This window comes from Uranotaenia lowii, chromosome 3, assembly GCF_029784155.1.
Source record: "Uranotaenia lowii strain MFRU-FL chromosome 3, ASM2978415v1, whole genome shotgun sequence".
Classification (NCBI taxonomy): domain Eukaryota; kingdom Metazoa; phylum Arthropoda; class Insecta; order Diptera; family Culicidae; genus Uranotaenia; species Uranotaenia lowii.
In genome coordinates this window covers 168,009,593-168,025,077 of record NC_073693.1, presented here as the reverse complement: position 1 = coordinate 168,025,077, position 15,485 = coordinate 168,009,593, and the positions used below count along the sequence as shown (strand labels likewise).

At 35.3% G+C, this 15,485-nt stretch overlaps 2 protein-coding genes across 2 annotated transcripts in view; both read right to left on the bottom strand.

Annotated features, from left to right (window-relative positions):
• Positions 1 to 4,553, bottom strand: part of LOC129752825 (protein I'm not dead yet-like) — an 18,337-nt gene extending 13,784 nt beyond the window's left edge. Inside the window, exon 1 of the mRNA XM_055748606.1 lies at positions 4,444 to 4,553. Within this exon, the coding sequence (XP_055604581.1) occupies positions 4,444 to 4,553 (110 nt within the window). The remainder of the gene's footprint in view (positions 1 to 4,443) is intronic.
• Positions 4,554 to 10,105: 5,552 nt separating this feature from the next.
• Positions 10,106 to 12,006, bottom strand: LOC129750705 (uncharacterized). The gene is made up of 3 exons (XM_055745709.1): positions 10,897 to 12,006; positions 10,522 to 10,582; positions 10,106 to 10,392 (listed from the first exon to the last, which is right to left on the bottom strand). The coding sequence occupies exons 1-3, from the start codon at positions 11,950 to 11,952 to the stop codon at positions 10,217 to 10,219; spliced, it is 1,293 nt and encodes a 430-aa protein (XP_055601684.1). The 5' UTR covers positions 11,953 to 12,006; the 3' UTR covers positions 10,106 to 10,216.
• Positions 12,007 to 15,485: the final 3,479 nt, after the last annotated feature.

Below are 15,485 nucleotides of genomic sequence, written 5' to 3'. Positions count from 1 at the left end.
TATTAAAATTTAGCGTATCAAAAAATAATTTGATACAAATAGTCGATTTTATGAGAGAGGCCTTATTCAAAAGGCTTATATGTATCTTTCGTAACACTCTGAATGTTTCCCAAAACAATTTTACCGGAAAAAAATTTCCATCTAATTTATTTAAGGAGTGTAATCGAAAAAAAAAATCAACACTTTGGTTTTGTAAATAACTTCTGCATGCATGATTAAAATTGCCAGAATTTTTTCAGCACAGGACAAACCGGGCAATTTTTATATAAAAACCTGGTAAAATCCGGGTATTTGATTTCAAATTGACCATAAATCTAAGCAATATTCGGCCAATTTTTTCAAAACTCAGAAATTCCTCAACAAAAATCAAGAAAAAAAATAAAAAAAAATCCATAAAAACTCATCGATAGATTTAGAACCGAATTTTAGGCTTCCAAAAAACCTTTCATGATTATTTTTATAAAACTTGCTCTAAAAATGTCGTTTTGGAGGTGTTTGTTGTTTTTTTTTCTGTTTAATTTGCAAACAAAGTGAATAAATCCGAGGAAAATCCGGGAATTTTTTAATGAAATCCGGGCAACCGGCCGGGCCGGACTGTCCTTAAATTTAGTATTCTATAATCGGGCAAACCCGGATAAAACCGGGCAATCTGACAACCTTATGCGTGATGCATGAATGGAAATTGATTAAATTTTCAGTGATGCTACCTACTAGTGTATTGTTTATATTTGCAAATTTTTGTAACGTTCTAGCAAGAGGTTTTTGAGATACAGAGGGTGATTGACTTAAATTTTTGGGTAGGATTGCAAAAAAATCAGGAAAGTCCTTGAAGGAACAGCTGGAAATCAACTGTACGAACAAAAATCATATGATAAATCGTTAATAAAGTCCTAGAGGATCGTATGGTGAGCTAATCCATTCTAAATTTTTATATTCATGACGTGAAGATTAATATTTCCATGAAGGTGGGGATTGATAGAGATTTTATCGAGCGCAAACCAAAAATTTCAATTAGGGAAGTGACACAAATTAACTGGCTCGTTTAGACGAGATAAACAGGCCTGACATTGTTTCTGCAAGGTAAAAAAGTACTCGCTGTTGAAATAAACAAAATACGGTGGTCTAATCGTGCGCAAAGTATTGCAACCGCTAGTGGGGAAAAATTACGTCATGGACAGCAGAACGAACTTTTTAGCGGGCACCTGGCAGGATTCTAGCAAAAAACATTTCCTTAGCAAGTATCGCCTGGATGTTCCGGAGATAAACGAGAAGAAAAAAATTAAAAAAAAAATGATGTCTAGCACTTGAGGTGGCAGACGATCTGTGAAAGCTGAAAATTAGTCAGTATTACATAACTATTGACACAAAGAATGGTAAAATAGACAAAGAAGACTGCCTTCAAATTTGACCTTTTCCTGAAAAACCCTTCCATAAGTCCTACAAAGTTGATTCTCCGTTTTGATAGGGTCTGGAAAGGTGCAAGAACTTGAAAACATAGATGGAGTGATAATAAGTCAAATATGTTGTTTTTCTGCCGATGAAAGACTATCTGCTAAAATTGCCATAAACTGGATCAAATTAAAAATTTTGAGTAGTTTTGCTTTAGCAGCCTCTGAAAACAGAAAAATTTATAAAAAGTAGCATTTTTTAAATATATCTTTATTCGTACCAATTCATCACTACATTTATATTTCAATATTACATTAAATTAGGTGTTCAGTTCAATAATGAACTGTCCAGAGCACTTTAGTTTACAAATCACTAAAATTTATTTATTTGACTTAAATTTGCTGAGCGCAATCAAGTATTTTTATGTTGGAGAACATCCTGTAATATCAAAAATATTATGAAGCTATACAACTAAAAACTAGCACTATCCTAAAATTAAACTAATTTTGCGATGGAAGACTGCATCGATTTGCCTCTGAAGTTAGAGATGATTTTGTTGGCCATCTCTTCGATCGATTCAATGCTCGCAATCCGGTGAAGATCTTCGGTACTGTGCCAAGGTGGAAGCCGCAAAATCATTTTCAGAACCTTGTTCTGTTATATTTAGATTGAATATCTTCAATGTGATTTTTAAAAGTAAGATTCCGATCAAGTGTGAGTCCCAAGTACTTCACGTGATCAGACCATTCTAATGAAACCCCATTAAAAGTTAAAGTTATGGAATGATTTTCATTAGGTTTTAAAAATTGAGCTTTTGGCTTATGAGGAAATAAAATAAGTTGAGTTTTGGAAGCGTTAGGAGAAGTTTTCCACATTTTCAAGTAATTCAAAAAGGAATTTAAATTTTGTTGCAATCTACTGCGTATCACCCGTAAATTTCGTCCTTTGGCTGAAAGCAAAGTATCATCAGCAAATAATCTTCTACCTTTACCTTCTGGTACATCAGGAAGATAAAAAATATATAAAATTGACCCAAGTATACTGCCCTGAGGGACCCCAGCTCTAATGGGTGTCCTTTCAGAGCATGAATTTTGATAGCTTACTTTTAAGGTTCGGCTAGTCAAATAATTTTATCAAAAGTAGCCTTGATTAAAAGGGTAGTTCATAGTATGCATTATAAATGGGGCACGATGCGCTCTAAAATCAGAATTGACGAACTACTTTATTGGACGCTATTTCAAAAACCACTAAAACATTAGCACAAGTGAAGATTTTATCACTAGACAGGTTTACTGAAAATTTCATCAATTTCCATCCATGCATTGAAAAGTTATCCACAAAACAAAGTGTTGCATTTTTTCCGAATTATTCCAGGTGATTAAACCAGCGTCTTTGATTTTTTTTAGGATTTAAGGTCCATATTTTCATATTGTGCAATGTTTTGGCTGAAATAAGTAGAACCGGTGTCCAATGAAGCTAATTGAAATCGATCGAAATCAGTCAAAACCTATCACGCTAGCGACAGAAGGATTAGTTTCTGTGTCTTTGAATTTTTATTTCCTCATGAAAATTAATTGGAGGAAATACGTTTCTTTAGTAAAAAGGGATGCCAGTTCGTCCCGGGATGTCTGGAGCTCTCTCGCTTTACTTTCACGCTCCGAGATTTTGTTTGGTGGCGTGTTAAACTGCTTGTTTGCGTTTGCTTCAATTTTTAGATTTTTAACAAGAGAAAGCTACTCTGAGTGAGAGGGGAGAGCGTCTCTAGTGATCTAATACTGTCATGTTCAATCGAATATATTGTGAATTTTAATATAATTTTTAGAAACGTCGCTTGTGAACTATCAACAAAAAACCGATTTCCTACAATCTAGTACTTCACTTTTCTTTGTCGGAAGTCTTTCGAAAGTCGGAAGTCCGGACCTCCGAAGTAAAAATTAGTGCTGGCGCCTTAACACGTTCGTCGCCACGGCACCCATATTAGGGTGACGGGTGTATTTCCTGGGGGGCCCCGTCACATCAAAAAGCGTGTGACGCTCTTTTACTTGAGTTTACCGCTCAGCTTCAACACACGTTTCAAATATGGGAGTTCTCCCTCTTTGCTTTCTCTCTCTGAAAATTTCTTTGGGCGCGGCTAGTAAAACTACCAAAATGAGCGTGGCGACAAACGTGTTAATAAAGCACTACTGTAGCGAAAGGAAATAGTTGACACGATCGTCGCCACGCTCATTTTGGTAGTTTTACTAGCCGGGCCCAAAGAAATTCTCGGAGCGAGAAAGAAAAGAGGGAATACTCCACCATTTGAAACGTGTGACTGACCTGAGCGGCTAACTTGAGTGAGAGAGCGTCACATGTTTTTGATGTGACGGGGCCTCCCAGGAAATACACCCGTCACATGAAGTTTTCTAAGATTGTTATTCTCTAAAGTCAGACTGTTCATATCTAGGTCAAATCAAAATCGGAGTCAATAAACTGTAGCATTTTCACTGCTAGCACATTTTCTTGTTTACTCTCAGTTGTATTTTTTTATTAGGTCTTTTTAAAGTTGACTCCCGTTTTTTATATTTTTGTACAGAATTCCCAGTTGGGAGCTTCAATGTGTGTGTCATGTATCTTGATTCTTATTAATGTACAAAAGGCAGGACCCAATCTACCGATGTATCTCAGAATCAAAACTTTATTAGGTTTTCAGGCTGAAATTTCCATGAAATATATAGCACTATTTTTTTAAAAAAGGAGTACACAAATCACTCTATGGCTCATTTAATTCTTTTATCGTAACTGCTTGCACCTCAGGTTTTTAATAAATGATAAGCGGTGTTATGAGTTGAGATTTCCAAGGATTTCAGCCTGGAATCGATACACTTATTGATTATTCATATCAATTTATGCACCGATCATTGACCGTGATTTGCGCAACAGTAGAGATGGTTTGCATATCGATTGAACCTGTCATTAAGATTAATTGAGAACACCTATGATGAAAAAGTAAATTGGATGCATGATTTATTGGAAACGAGCCAGTTCACTAGCTAGACACTTGTTGTTTTTTCTCACACCACTTTTCCTGCTTGCCTGAAATCTCCAATCAGCATCGATCTGGTTACGAGCTGTTTAATATTTTTCTTCCTGATCGCCAATTGCTGCAATTGTCCGAGCAATCTCATTTTTCATCTAAACGGAAATCTCGAAACAAATCAGCCCCAGTTATTTTCGTAGTCGTGAATTTGCTCCAAGCATTGCATTGCTGACATAATATTTTAGCTCGTTTTATGGATTTTATTGCCTTTTTTTATTGGCTTTCTTCCCTTCCCTATGATCGGTGGCCCCTGGCAGCCGGAGATCTGCTAAAGTTTTTTTCTTTTCAACTTTTTGTTTAATTTTCGGCACATTAATACATACTTTCTGCTGCCCAACTTTTACTACCCCGGGAGATGAAAGAAATTGCGCGGAAAAAAATGGCAACTCGCGAAAAGTAAAACCGTCAAATAAATAAATCCCTTCTCCAACCGCCATTTTTTGGTCGAGGCGGAATGCAAAGGTTGGTGTTATAATTTATTGAAATCGGACTGTCGGTATAAATCATAAAATTTATGTTTCGGTGTTGCAAGTAGTTGGTTTATTCGGTTGTTTGGTAAACTTGTCAGGGATTTGCTTGTATGTAGACGGTTGGTGGAATAAAGGGAATCAGCTGGCGGAATGGATTGCATTAGCAAGATAGCGAAAGTTAAATTACTTTTAAAACATATTTTCAAATCAACTAAGATAAGGGATGAAATATATCACTTGAAATGTTCCATTTGAATTGTAATAACCGTTTCATCGAAACTACCAATTTCTCAAAACATATAGATAATTCAAGTATGAGACCCTTGGAGCCACAGGAGCATAAATATAATCAGTGATATAAGTGCATAGGGGAAAGCGAAACTAAATGCGCCTACTGCAGTCATTAGACGAAACAATTGGCAAAACAACATATCTTTTCAATGCATTTTGAAAGTGATATGTTTTGAACATAATGCATGAAAGAATTTTAAGAATCTACAAACTCAAAAAATTTAAAAAATTCATCCAAGATTTTGAAACCTTTGATGTCATACTGTGACCATTAAAAATTATAAGAAAAGATGCCCAAACCAAAACTCCGGTGGTTTTTGTTTCTTATTCACATGAAAAAAATACAACAAAATTAAGCTTTTATGAAGGTTTAACAACGATGAGACTGTTTCGGTATAGTGTTTGTAAAATGCCCCTATCCTAGATTAACAGGTAAAATAGAAAAAAATGGATTTTTACAACTAAAATTTTGAATTGAAGCCCTATTGAACATCTTAAGAGAGAATTGAACATCTCACTCAAGTCAGAGTTAATGAACTGATTCCAAAGAATGGAAACCTTTTCTATTGTTTTATTTCAGTTAATTATTAAAGACTTGTTTACCAAATTTCAACATTGCTAACCGAGCACACGAGTTTGTTTGTGCGATAAAGTAGATTGGCCGTTCGATTCACCAGCTCATATTTTATTTAAGATTGTTTCATTTATTTGATAACCTCAAACTAATGGAAAGATTTATCACAACATGCTTTATTCTGATATTAAACTTAATCTAATATATAAAGATGAGTTGGACTATATATGTTTGTTTGTTTGTATGCACCTTATACAAATCCACACCGCTTAACCGATCAGCCTGAAATTTGGTACAGAGATGTAGTTGAACCAGGGTAAGGTTTTAGTAAAAGTTCTGAGCCCCTCCCACTTAAGAAAAGGGACCCTCCCATACAATTTTCGGTTTTATTGACACGAATCAAAAGTCATGGCACCCATTTTGTCATCCGATTTTTTTTTCTTTGGCGGGGTTATTTTAACCATCACCATGGGCCGGGCATTAGAAACGACCATCCAGAGTTCACGTGTACTGAAAGCAAATCAAAGCTTGCTAAGCATTAAATATTTGAATAGGGAAATTTTAGCGGGTGTTTTTATTCTTTCTTCTGTTCAAATCACGTGGTACTAGTACGAGATATTCGTATGCAATAATCAGCCAACATTTTGAATTGAAAAATACAACTAGCCTGTTAGTAATATTTTGACTAGAATTGTAGAACTATTCAAAGTGCTCCGTACCGCCCTCGGGGGCGGCTTTGAGAGTCTTCAATCATATATAGTATCATATATATTTACTTTTTTAGCTGAATAACTATTTGGACTGAGTTCTGAAAACTAATCAAACGATTTTCATAAATTATAGCTTTTTAGAACCAACCATTTTGATATTCCTGGGGTTTCCATAGAAAAAGAAAAGTTACGTTTTTAGATTTAGAGTTATAAGGTTACGATTTCAACGCATTGATAACCATCGGGGAAATCAATCGGGAGATTAGAAAATTTATAAGATAACTAAATCAGAGGGTTTTTAGTTTTTTACAATTCAAATTCATTGGCCAATCTATAACATTTGAGTTATTATTCGTCATCAATTCGTCGTTCAATTCTACCATCCAATTCTAATAACCTTTACATTGATCACTGTTCACAATAATTAATGGGATACAGCAGGAACAAAAATCTATTTCCCCTTTCCCTCTCCACCCCCCCCCCCTCGAAATTTCCAAAATTACCCGAAGAGGAAATAAATAAAGTTTGAAGTATTTTAAATTAATTTAAAAAAAACAAATATCCTAAAGATTACAACACCAAAAAAGAATGGAAAGACTGACTGGAGTTATTTCACCTTTTTAATTCTTGATTCATAGGTTTGTGCAATGACAAATTATAATTTTTAATTTATTCCAATTAATTTGTTTTTGGCATTATGTTTTATTATGCACCCCCCCCCCCTCCCCCCTCGCGATGTTCCAACTCCGAGTGACAAAAGAAGGATTTGAAATTGTGTCCAAAAAAAGGAAAAATTTAAATAGAACTTAAATACAACCCAGCAAACATTTTTGTAGGTAGGGGAGATGAGGGCATAACGAGCACCCGAGGCATAATGAGAACTACGCTTTTCTACGAAAGTGCGTATTTTCTTAAATAAATTTTCATGAGGACTTGTTTCGTACTTCCTATAGTATTAATTTTTCACAAAAAAAGGAATCTCCTTATCATCTTTACAGAGATATTTAAAAAAAACTAGCTTGGTTCTCAAGTTACGAAAATATTATAATTTTTGAGCACCACGAAATAAGCTCTTATGATCTTAAAATAACCTTGATCTATAATGTACGCACTGCAACATGATGTACACATTGTTTCTCAATTTTTACCATCATAAATTTTTTATTTTTCACTTTTATCAATTTTAAAACACGTTTTTACTTAAATTTGTTGACTAGGGGCATATAGAGCACCATATTATCGAGGCATAATGAGCATCTTCTGCCGTAGAATCGAGCAGCGAATTAAAATTGATTTATAGCTCCACACCTTGACTAGTTTTCATCCGACAATTTAGCCTATTGGTAAGGTGCCGGAGAGGTAATCAAAAGACTAGAGTTAGATTTCTGTTCGAGGTGATTTTTTTCCAATCACAATTCATGATCGATTTTTTTATTGTTACATTATACGGCTAGTAGCATCATCCTCCGAACAAAGCACTTAATGTATGAGCGTGCGTGAATTGTTTGTATTCTACAAACAGACCTAGATTATTTTGTTATTGCTTTGTTTGATGAATCTACGACTCACCTGACTTCATCGAATTGAATTCGCTGCTAGATTCCCAGGCAAAAACGCTCTGATTAATGGTGCTCATACTGCCTCAGGGGGGGTTCTCATTATGCCTCCACAGTGGCTGGTTTTCAGCTTTTGACAATTTTTTTTAAAATGCATTTTTTAACGTTTTCATCTAGGGGAACATGCCCTATTATGCGCCACCTAATCGAATCGCTGATTTTCTATGTATTCCAAGTACAAATTGTGTTGAAAATGGGTGCAATCGTTGAAGAAAAGTGTTTTCTACAAATGCCTATGATATTTTATTACTCAAATTGCTATAGTTGCTTCAAAAACTTGATTTTTAAAAACCATATTCAAAGCCACAGAACAAAACTGTGTTGCAAATACGCGCCGCTGTGTATTCAATATGCGCCTAGTAGCCGAACACACCCGAAAACAGCCGAAGACCAAAAACACACCAATACTTACAGACACTTTGACTGAAAAGAAAATTAAAATGGACTAATCAAAGTTTTAAAAAAAATGAAAAGTAGATGTTTTGGGCTGAATTAACGCTCAAAATATGGTTTTAGACTTTTTGTTCATTTTCAATGAAAATTGGCCTTTTTGAAAATTTAATGCTATTTTCAGCCTACTACGATTGGCGCGTTATAACGAGCGGATGGGCCATGATAGAACGTACCCATAAAAAGCATACCTTTGCGAGTTCAGTATGATTTTTTAGCATAAAATCATAGTTAAGATTCTCCTCTATTGATGTGTCAGAAAATATTGTCTTATTCGTTTTTCTCTGCTTGGTGACACCTTATTGAAAGTGTTTTAAAATTTAGATCAAAATGATGAAAAACCTAAATTGTGAAATGATCACGACACAGGGGCATTTTAAGGATAAATTCATACTTGCCATGACCAATCACAGCATTTAAAACAAATTGGTAATATTTTGCAGGCTTAAAATGTTTCAGATTCTTCAAAACAAAGGTGGCGCGTTTTAGCCACATGGGGCGTTATATGAACTTTTCCCCTACACAGCAAAAATTGAATCAGTTAATTTTACATTGAAAGCGATGCAAATTATTGGACCATCGCTTAAGACACAAAATTACGTTTCGCTTCATAAGTACATCATGACTTGTAAAATCACATTCTTTGAAAATGTTCGTAAATGTTAATATGCGTCGGTCGATGTAATATGCAGCCCTTAATTTTACATCGAGTTGATTTGAATTTCATATCATTTTTTGTTGTTGTTGATATTGGTTTTTTTTAATCATTCTCTAATTGTTCGGGCTCGCCCGATGGGGGGTTCGGATTTCGGGGTATTTCTTCCCGTCTCTCGTCGACGGCATCGACCAGCAGCAAGAACTCAAGTACGTCGCCTATTCTTCCACACAACAGCTGATCGCCCGCTCGAGGGGAAGATTTCGTTTGCACTTTGGTTTATGTTGTACCTTGGTGAGACCAAATCACTGCACCACTCGATTCGATTGTTTATCCACTACTTTATAAGACCGATTTCGGAACTGTAAGTTTAGTTAGAATAAAAAGTAAAGTTGAATTGGACGCACGGGTTTTACTTCGTTCCCAATAAAATATCGAATAAGTCCAACCAAGCGACTTAATTAGATCTAAAGTTTATCCGAAATCGAGTCCAAAGTGCAACATAAGTACAATCGAATCAAATGGTGCAGAGATTTGGTCCAACCAAGGTACAACTCAAACCGAAGTGCAAACTAAATTCCCCCCCAGGCGGGTGATCAGGTGTTCTGCCAGCAAGAGTCAGCGACTTACCCCGGATTCCTGTGATGGTTGATGCCTTCGACTGGAGACGGGAAGAAATCCCTCGAATTCCGAACCCCCCCATCGGCCGTGCCCGAATACTAATAAGGAAAATTTTACTCTATTTTTGTTGTAAACTTATCAAGGATGTCAATTTGAAATAAAAACACTTTGTATCAAAATTAAAAACAATTTAATTTATTATTGAAATTAAGAAAATTTATCAAATTGCTTTGTAGACAAATAATCATTTGGACCTACGTTAGCGTATCATATGGTCGGTTAAATTGTTTATCAGTCTCTTCACTAAACGCTGTTGCTTGAGAACGCGAACAGCCTGACTTTTTGAGCCAATTTGTGGAAAAATTTAAAAAAAGTATTGCTGTATAAATTCCATAAACTTCGAACTTTCCTTCATGTACATAAAGTTATGTACATAATGAACCATTACAAGATCACATATGGCTTGTTTGGCATCAACCGTGCCCTCTGTCAATCTAGCCTGATTGGCAAACACGTAATACATTTGGCTATCGTCCAGATCTGAAAGAATGACAAAACAACTTAGATTATTTTATATTGTAGTGCTAGTTGTGTTGCATTGAGTTTGATAATTTTAACAATGTTTAACATTTAAATCTAATATAATTAAAGTATTTTGCATAAACGTACCAAAAGCCATCAGCAAAGGCCCTGATGAGGGAATAATCACATCATTCAATTGAGTTCCAATCTGAAAAACATAAATTTAGACATTATTTCATATGTTCAACACTATTCTTTAGAAGTTTCCAAATCCAATGTTTGATACGACTTGTTTGCTTTCCGATAAATATTATCGTTACTGAAAATATAAAACCTGGTTTCATCTGATTAATTTAAAAACTTGTTCATAATGTAGAACATTATGTCAAAGTTACTTGAAGTGAAAAAAAATATAATTTTAATTTAATAAATCTCAATATTATTTCTGGTTGAACAATTTATACAAAAACATTGTTATGTTGGGAAAAAACTATCGGTTAAAATGTATAAAAAAAAACTTACCGGATTTTGTATAACAAGTTGATTGAAGTCCTCTCCAAGAAATTGAGCAAAGAATTTGAAAACGTCCATATCTGATGCATTTTCTTCAAGTTTATATTTCCGATGAGTTCTAGAGAACTCAATAATTTTATGTTTCTTGCTGTTAAAATACATCTGCAGACATTCAGGATCTACTCCCGTGGATTCTTCGAAATGGAACATTAGGAGTTTACGTCTTCTTAGAACCGGAAGCTCATTTAGAGTCAAGTTGAGGTTTGTGCTGGTATCAAAAATATATCGTACATATGGCTGAGATACCTTAAGAAACTCGTTAGTTATGTTACAGTCGTTGTCCTGTTTAAGAACACTCAGCATACTCGGGGAACATTCCTTGGATGTTATTTTCCAGTACTCTTCTGTAGTTCCTGCCTTAACGTTACGGTTTTTGCAGTTTTGTTTTGATGAAACTGTTGGTTGGTTTGATTCCCGAATACGTTTGCGATAAGAGCTGCGGGTTATTAGTTTTCTTTTGATATATATCCAACCTTGTCCAGCACCAAATCCGTCGTCATCACTTAGATCTAGACTTGGGTATGCTCTTATGATTTCCTTTGCAATATCCTCCATGACACTTGCACTAGCGTTAACGTCAATTGCTCGTACTTGTTCAACTAAGGGGTGCATGAGAGAACACCAAAGAAATTTTGTCATCCTTAGACTATGGGGCATAACTGTAGAAGGAAATTCTTTCCTGAACGTTTCCATGTCAAGTAGATGATGTTTGAGCGTTGAGTTCATTTCGTTCCAGCTGATTCGAAAATTTCGGAACTTGAAATCAGACTCAGCATGCTTCTTATTGCTTAAAATGAAAGAGTCTCCTGAACGTTTGGTTCCACGGTTTTGGAATTCAGCAACTTTAGCTGAACTTGATGGCGAAATTTCTCCGTCGACAGCACACTGACCGGTCACTTGAGAATCTTCAGAAGAATTATTTACATTGTCGATTTCAAAGGTGATTGCATGTGATGTATTATTGCCTTCTTTAAAATTAGCTTCGGTGATTTCAATCGTTGTCATATCTCCTTCGTTGTGTTGATTGCCAACTGACGGTTCTGGTGCATAAAGTTGACTTGGGTCAAACATATTATAATCAACATTGGTAACTCTCAGCATGCTTCATACAGTCCAGCAAGGACATGCGCTTCAACACCACCTTCAGGAGAAAGTTCTTACTAAAAGAGTCAAGTTGGCGTGTTTCGTCGAGAAATTTCTTAGGTAGTTTGTTTTCAATCAGTCATTTTTTTGTCAACGAAGTTTTCATTAACAAATAACGATGAATAGTACGAATACACTTATGTATCTAATGTGTGGTATTGAAAAACTCCCGTTTTAAACAGGTAAACATTCAAAATCAAGATATCCCGGATATTCATTATGATAAATATGTTACAATTCCCCAGATATCTACAAAACCTTTAATCGGTACCTGCTTCCGTTGCATCCAATTGCACATAATTTCGTTTGGATGGATGCCTCACCCACCTCGGGCGATTGGAACTGGATAGCCAGCTCTGAAATTGCCTGGTGATGTCTCCCCCGAGGAAGAAATCTACTTTTGGACTTTTCGGATCTGGTTTGCCTCAAGGCATTCTATGGGGATTGCAGATAATACTTTTGAATCCCAGAGACTTTAAGATACCTCCACAAATTACGAAAGTTCCGGTCCTCGGATGTTTCGGGCAGTCGAAAAGTAATCAATAACTGGAAAAAAAAATTTGCATTCTCTAGCACAACGGACGAAGGTCTATTTTTAATTTGTTAAATTTTAAATTCCAAGGTTCCGTCAAGCCCGAAAGTTTATCCGAAAACCCTCAGCATGTACCATATATTTCGTTTTTCAGGATATCAAAACTAGGCGAACAGATTTTGTTTGAAGTTCAAGTTTGGGGGTTTTTAGTTTTATTGGAGAACAAGATTCTTATTTCGTTGTAAAATTCTGTCATCTTAGAAGTAATGCACACCAGCAGTAGCAACAGCACCTCATACCAATTCATTGACAGGAAGTTTAATTCTCCCACGGACAATATCAAAACCTAGAATGGGTGTTCTACGTAACATGCCCTTGGTATCATTCATCTTTCCATGATTTCGCGATTTAGCGGGACGGCAAGCAACACAAGGGAGTTTTATCAAAAAAGGAATTTTGCAAGCTAAAATAATAAAATCTATTTAAAAAAAATCGACCAAGTATGTTTTAGATCTGGTTTTCTTGCCGCTCATGGAATCGTAAGTAACAGAGCGTCTTTCACGCCGTTGGATTTTAGAATTCGTTCTGGGAATGTGAACGTCCACAGCCATCACCCAGATTTTTTAAGTTTGTTCTCGGGGGAGGCTTTCTTTAATTGGTTGGCTTCCTCATTCAGGGGATCATACACAAGCAAATTTGAGCTAAGTCCTCCAGAAAAATGAATTCCGCAATAATCGGTGTTTAGAATAGGGGAGAATGAGGATACTTGATCCCTGGGGATACTTGATTCCTTAGCTATATCTCGAAACTGGAATGTCTTACAAAAATCAAATGTTCTAGAAAAATGTGCAAAAATGATTAAAATAACAATGTTTGTAGTTTAAAAATTTTTAACAAAAAAATTGTTTGAGTAATTGAACTTTGTTCGAAAAATTTCACAAAATGTAACTTGAAGATCTTTTTTCATCACTTTAAAATGTTCCTTACATGGGAAAATTATGAAAAAAATATTTGTTCTAATGTATCAATCGTTCAAGCGTAAAATGAACTTCATAATGCCATATTTTCAAAGTAATGGAAAACTCTCAACTTTTTTCAGAAAAAGTTTTCTAAAATGTTGATTATGGGTACAATTGATCCCCTAGAGTTGGGCACAATTGATCCCCCTTCCAAACGGCATATTCTTCTTCTGAATTGATCGTTATGATTGCTGATCACGAAATTACTAATATTTATCCAAAAACTAATATTTATCAAATAATTGTCTGAAGAAAAGACCAAAAATAATTAATTTTCTCTTAATTATAAAAAATAGCGCCTCTAAGTATGCAATGTTATTAGCGTTGAGACAAAGTTATAGAATTTTCTTTTTATATCTGCTATAAATTGTGAAATGAGAACAAACATGACCAAAATAGTAAATTAACATTCTATCTTGGGGTTTTGTTTGATTTTTATACAAGGATTAGGGCTTCCTGAATAAAATATCCAGTTTCCTTCAATAGGGGATCAAGTCTCCCCTAACTTCAGAAAAATCGCAATTTTTTTACTCCCACGAAAATGCTTCTAGTTCATCAACGGGTGTAAGTATCGTTCTAATTTTTGGAGCATAGAAACTTGAAGTTACAAGCTGTCAGAAAATGTCAAAGACGGCGAGTTGCTGATTTTTTACAAAAAGATATGGTGAAAATAAGAAAAGGGGATCAAGTATCCCCACTCTCCCCTACCTAAAAAATCAATCAGGTAATTAAACGCAATCAAGGTAGATCCATATTTAAATAAGCAATACGAAAACTCACCAGTATCCAATCTAAAAACCAAATTATTGAGGCCCTCAAACAACAACGAAGAAAAATGTTTAACAACAACTGTTCGATTACTGTGATACCTAAATTTTGTTTTGTTTTGAAAAATTTATGTCTGTGGCAACTTCGGTAATTTTTATTTGTTTTTCTACGATTAGTTAGAGCTTTCTCCACATGAAGGCGCGCATGGTGTGTCTCCCATTTTTTGGGGGAGTGAGGAATATTGATTATTATTATATTTGCTTGGGTCCACATTGATTTTTAGATAAACGTCCTTAGCTAAAAGAAATGAAAAGAACGATTATTTGTTAACCAAGACTTTTTTTGTATCAAAGTACTCCGATGTTTGCATAACTATCCAAGTCACCCAGGGTAGCGCCATTCTTAAATTTTGTTTCAAATCACAGTATCTCAGGAAGCGTGCAAAAAATTTGAATTATTGAAGAAGAATTATCTATTCTACCCAGGCAAATATTCTAAACTGGAATACTTGTTGTTAAGTGCGCCGCCAGTTTTACATTGGTTGTGCACTGAAAACAACCGGCGACAACCTTAACTTAATTTTTTCCAGTGTGTGCGAGAGTGAGGCAGCTATTTACATCAGGGTGGTCCAGATAAGGATTATGCTCCGTAATGAAAACTTTGTGGGCTGGAATATTTCTTTGCCCTTTCAGAAAACTCTATACGTTATTTCAGATAGTTTATTTAAGCAATTTCACATAATTTATTTCAGCTTAACAGCAAAATCCACTTTTTGGCTTCAAATATCATTCACATGATTCGAAGGTGTACGCCAAGTAACTGGTTAAGCCTTATGTACATATAAGAAATATACATATTAAGTGATATTGCTGTGGGGAGAGTGTTCTTGGAAATGAACCCTAGATAATCCTCCTTCCTGTCGTCTAATAAGATTAATAAACAGTTGAGTCGCCGCGACAATTATGGCCCCCTCTCTTACTAACCCAAAGTTAGGAAAAACACCCCTGGCCCCTGGCACATAAAAACTGTTCAGGTAAAAAAGGTAATAAAACCATTTGTGAATAAAAAAAATTACG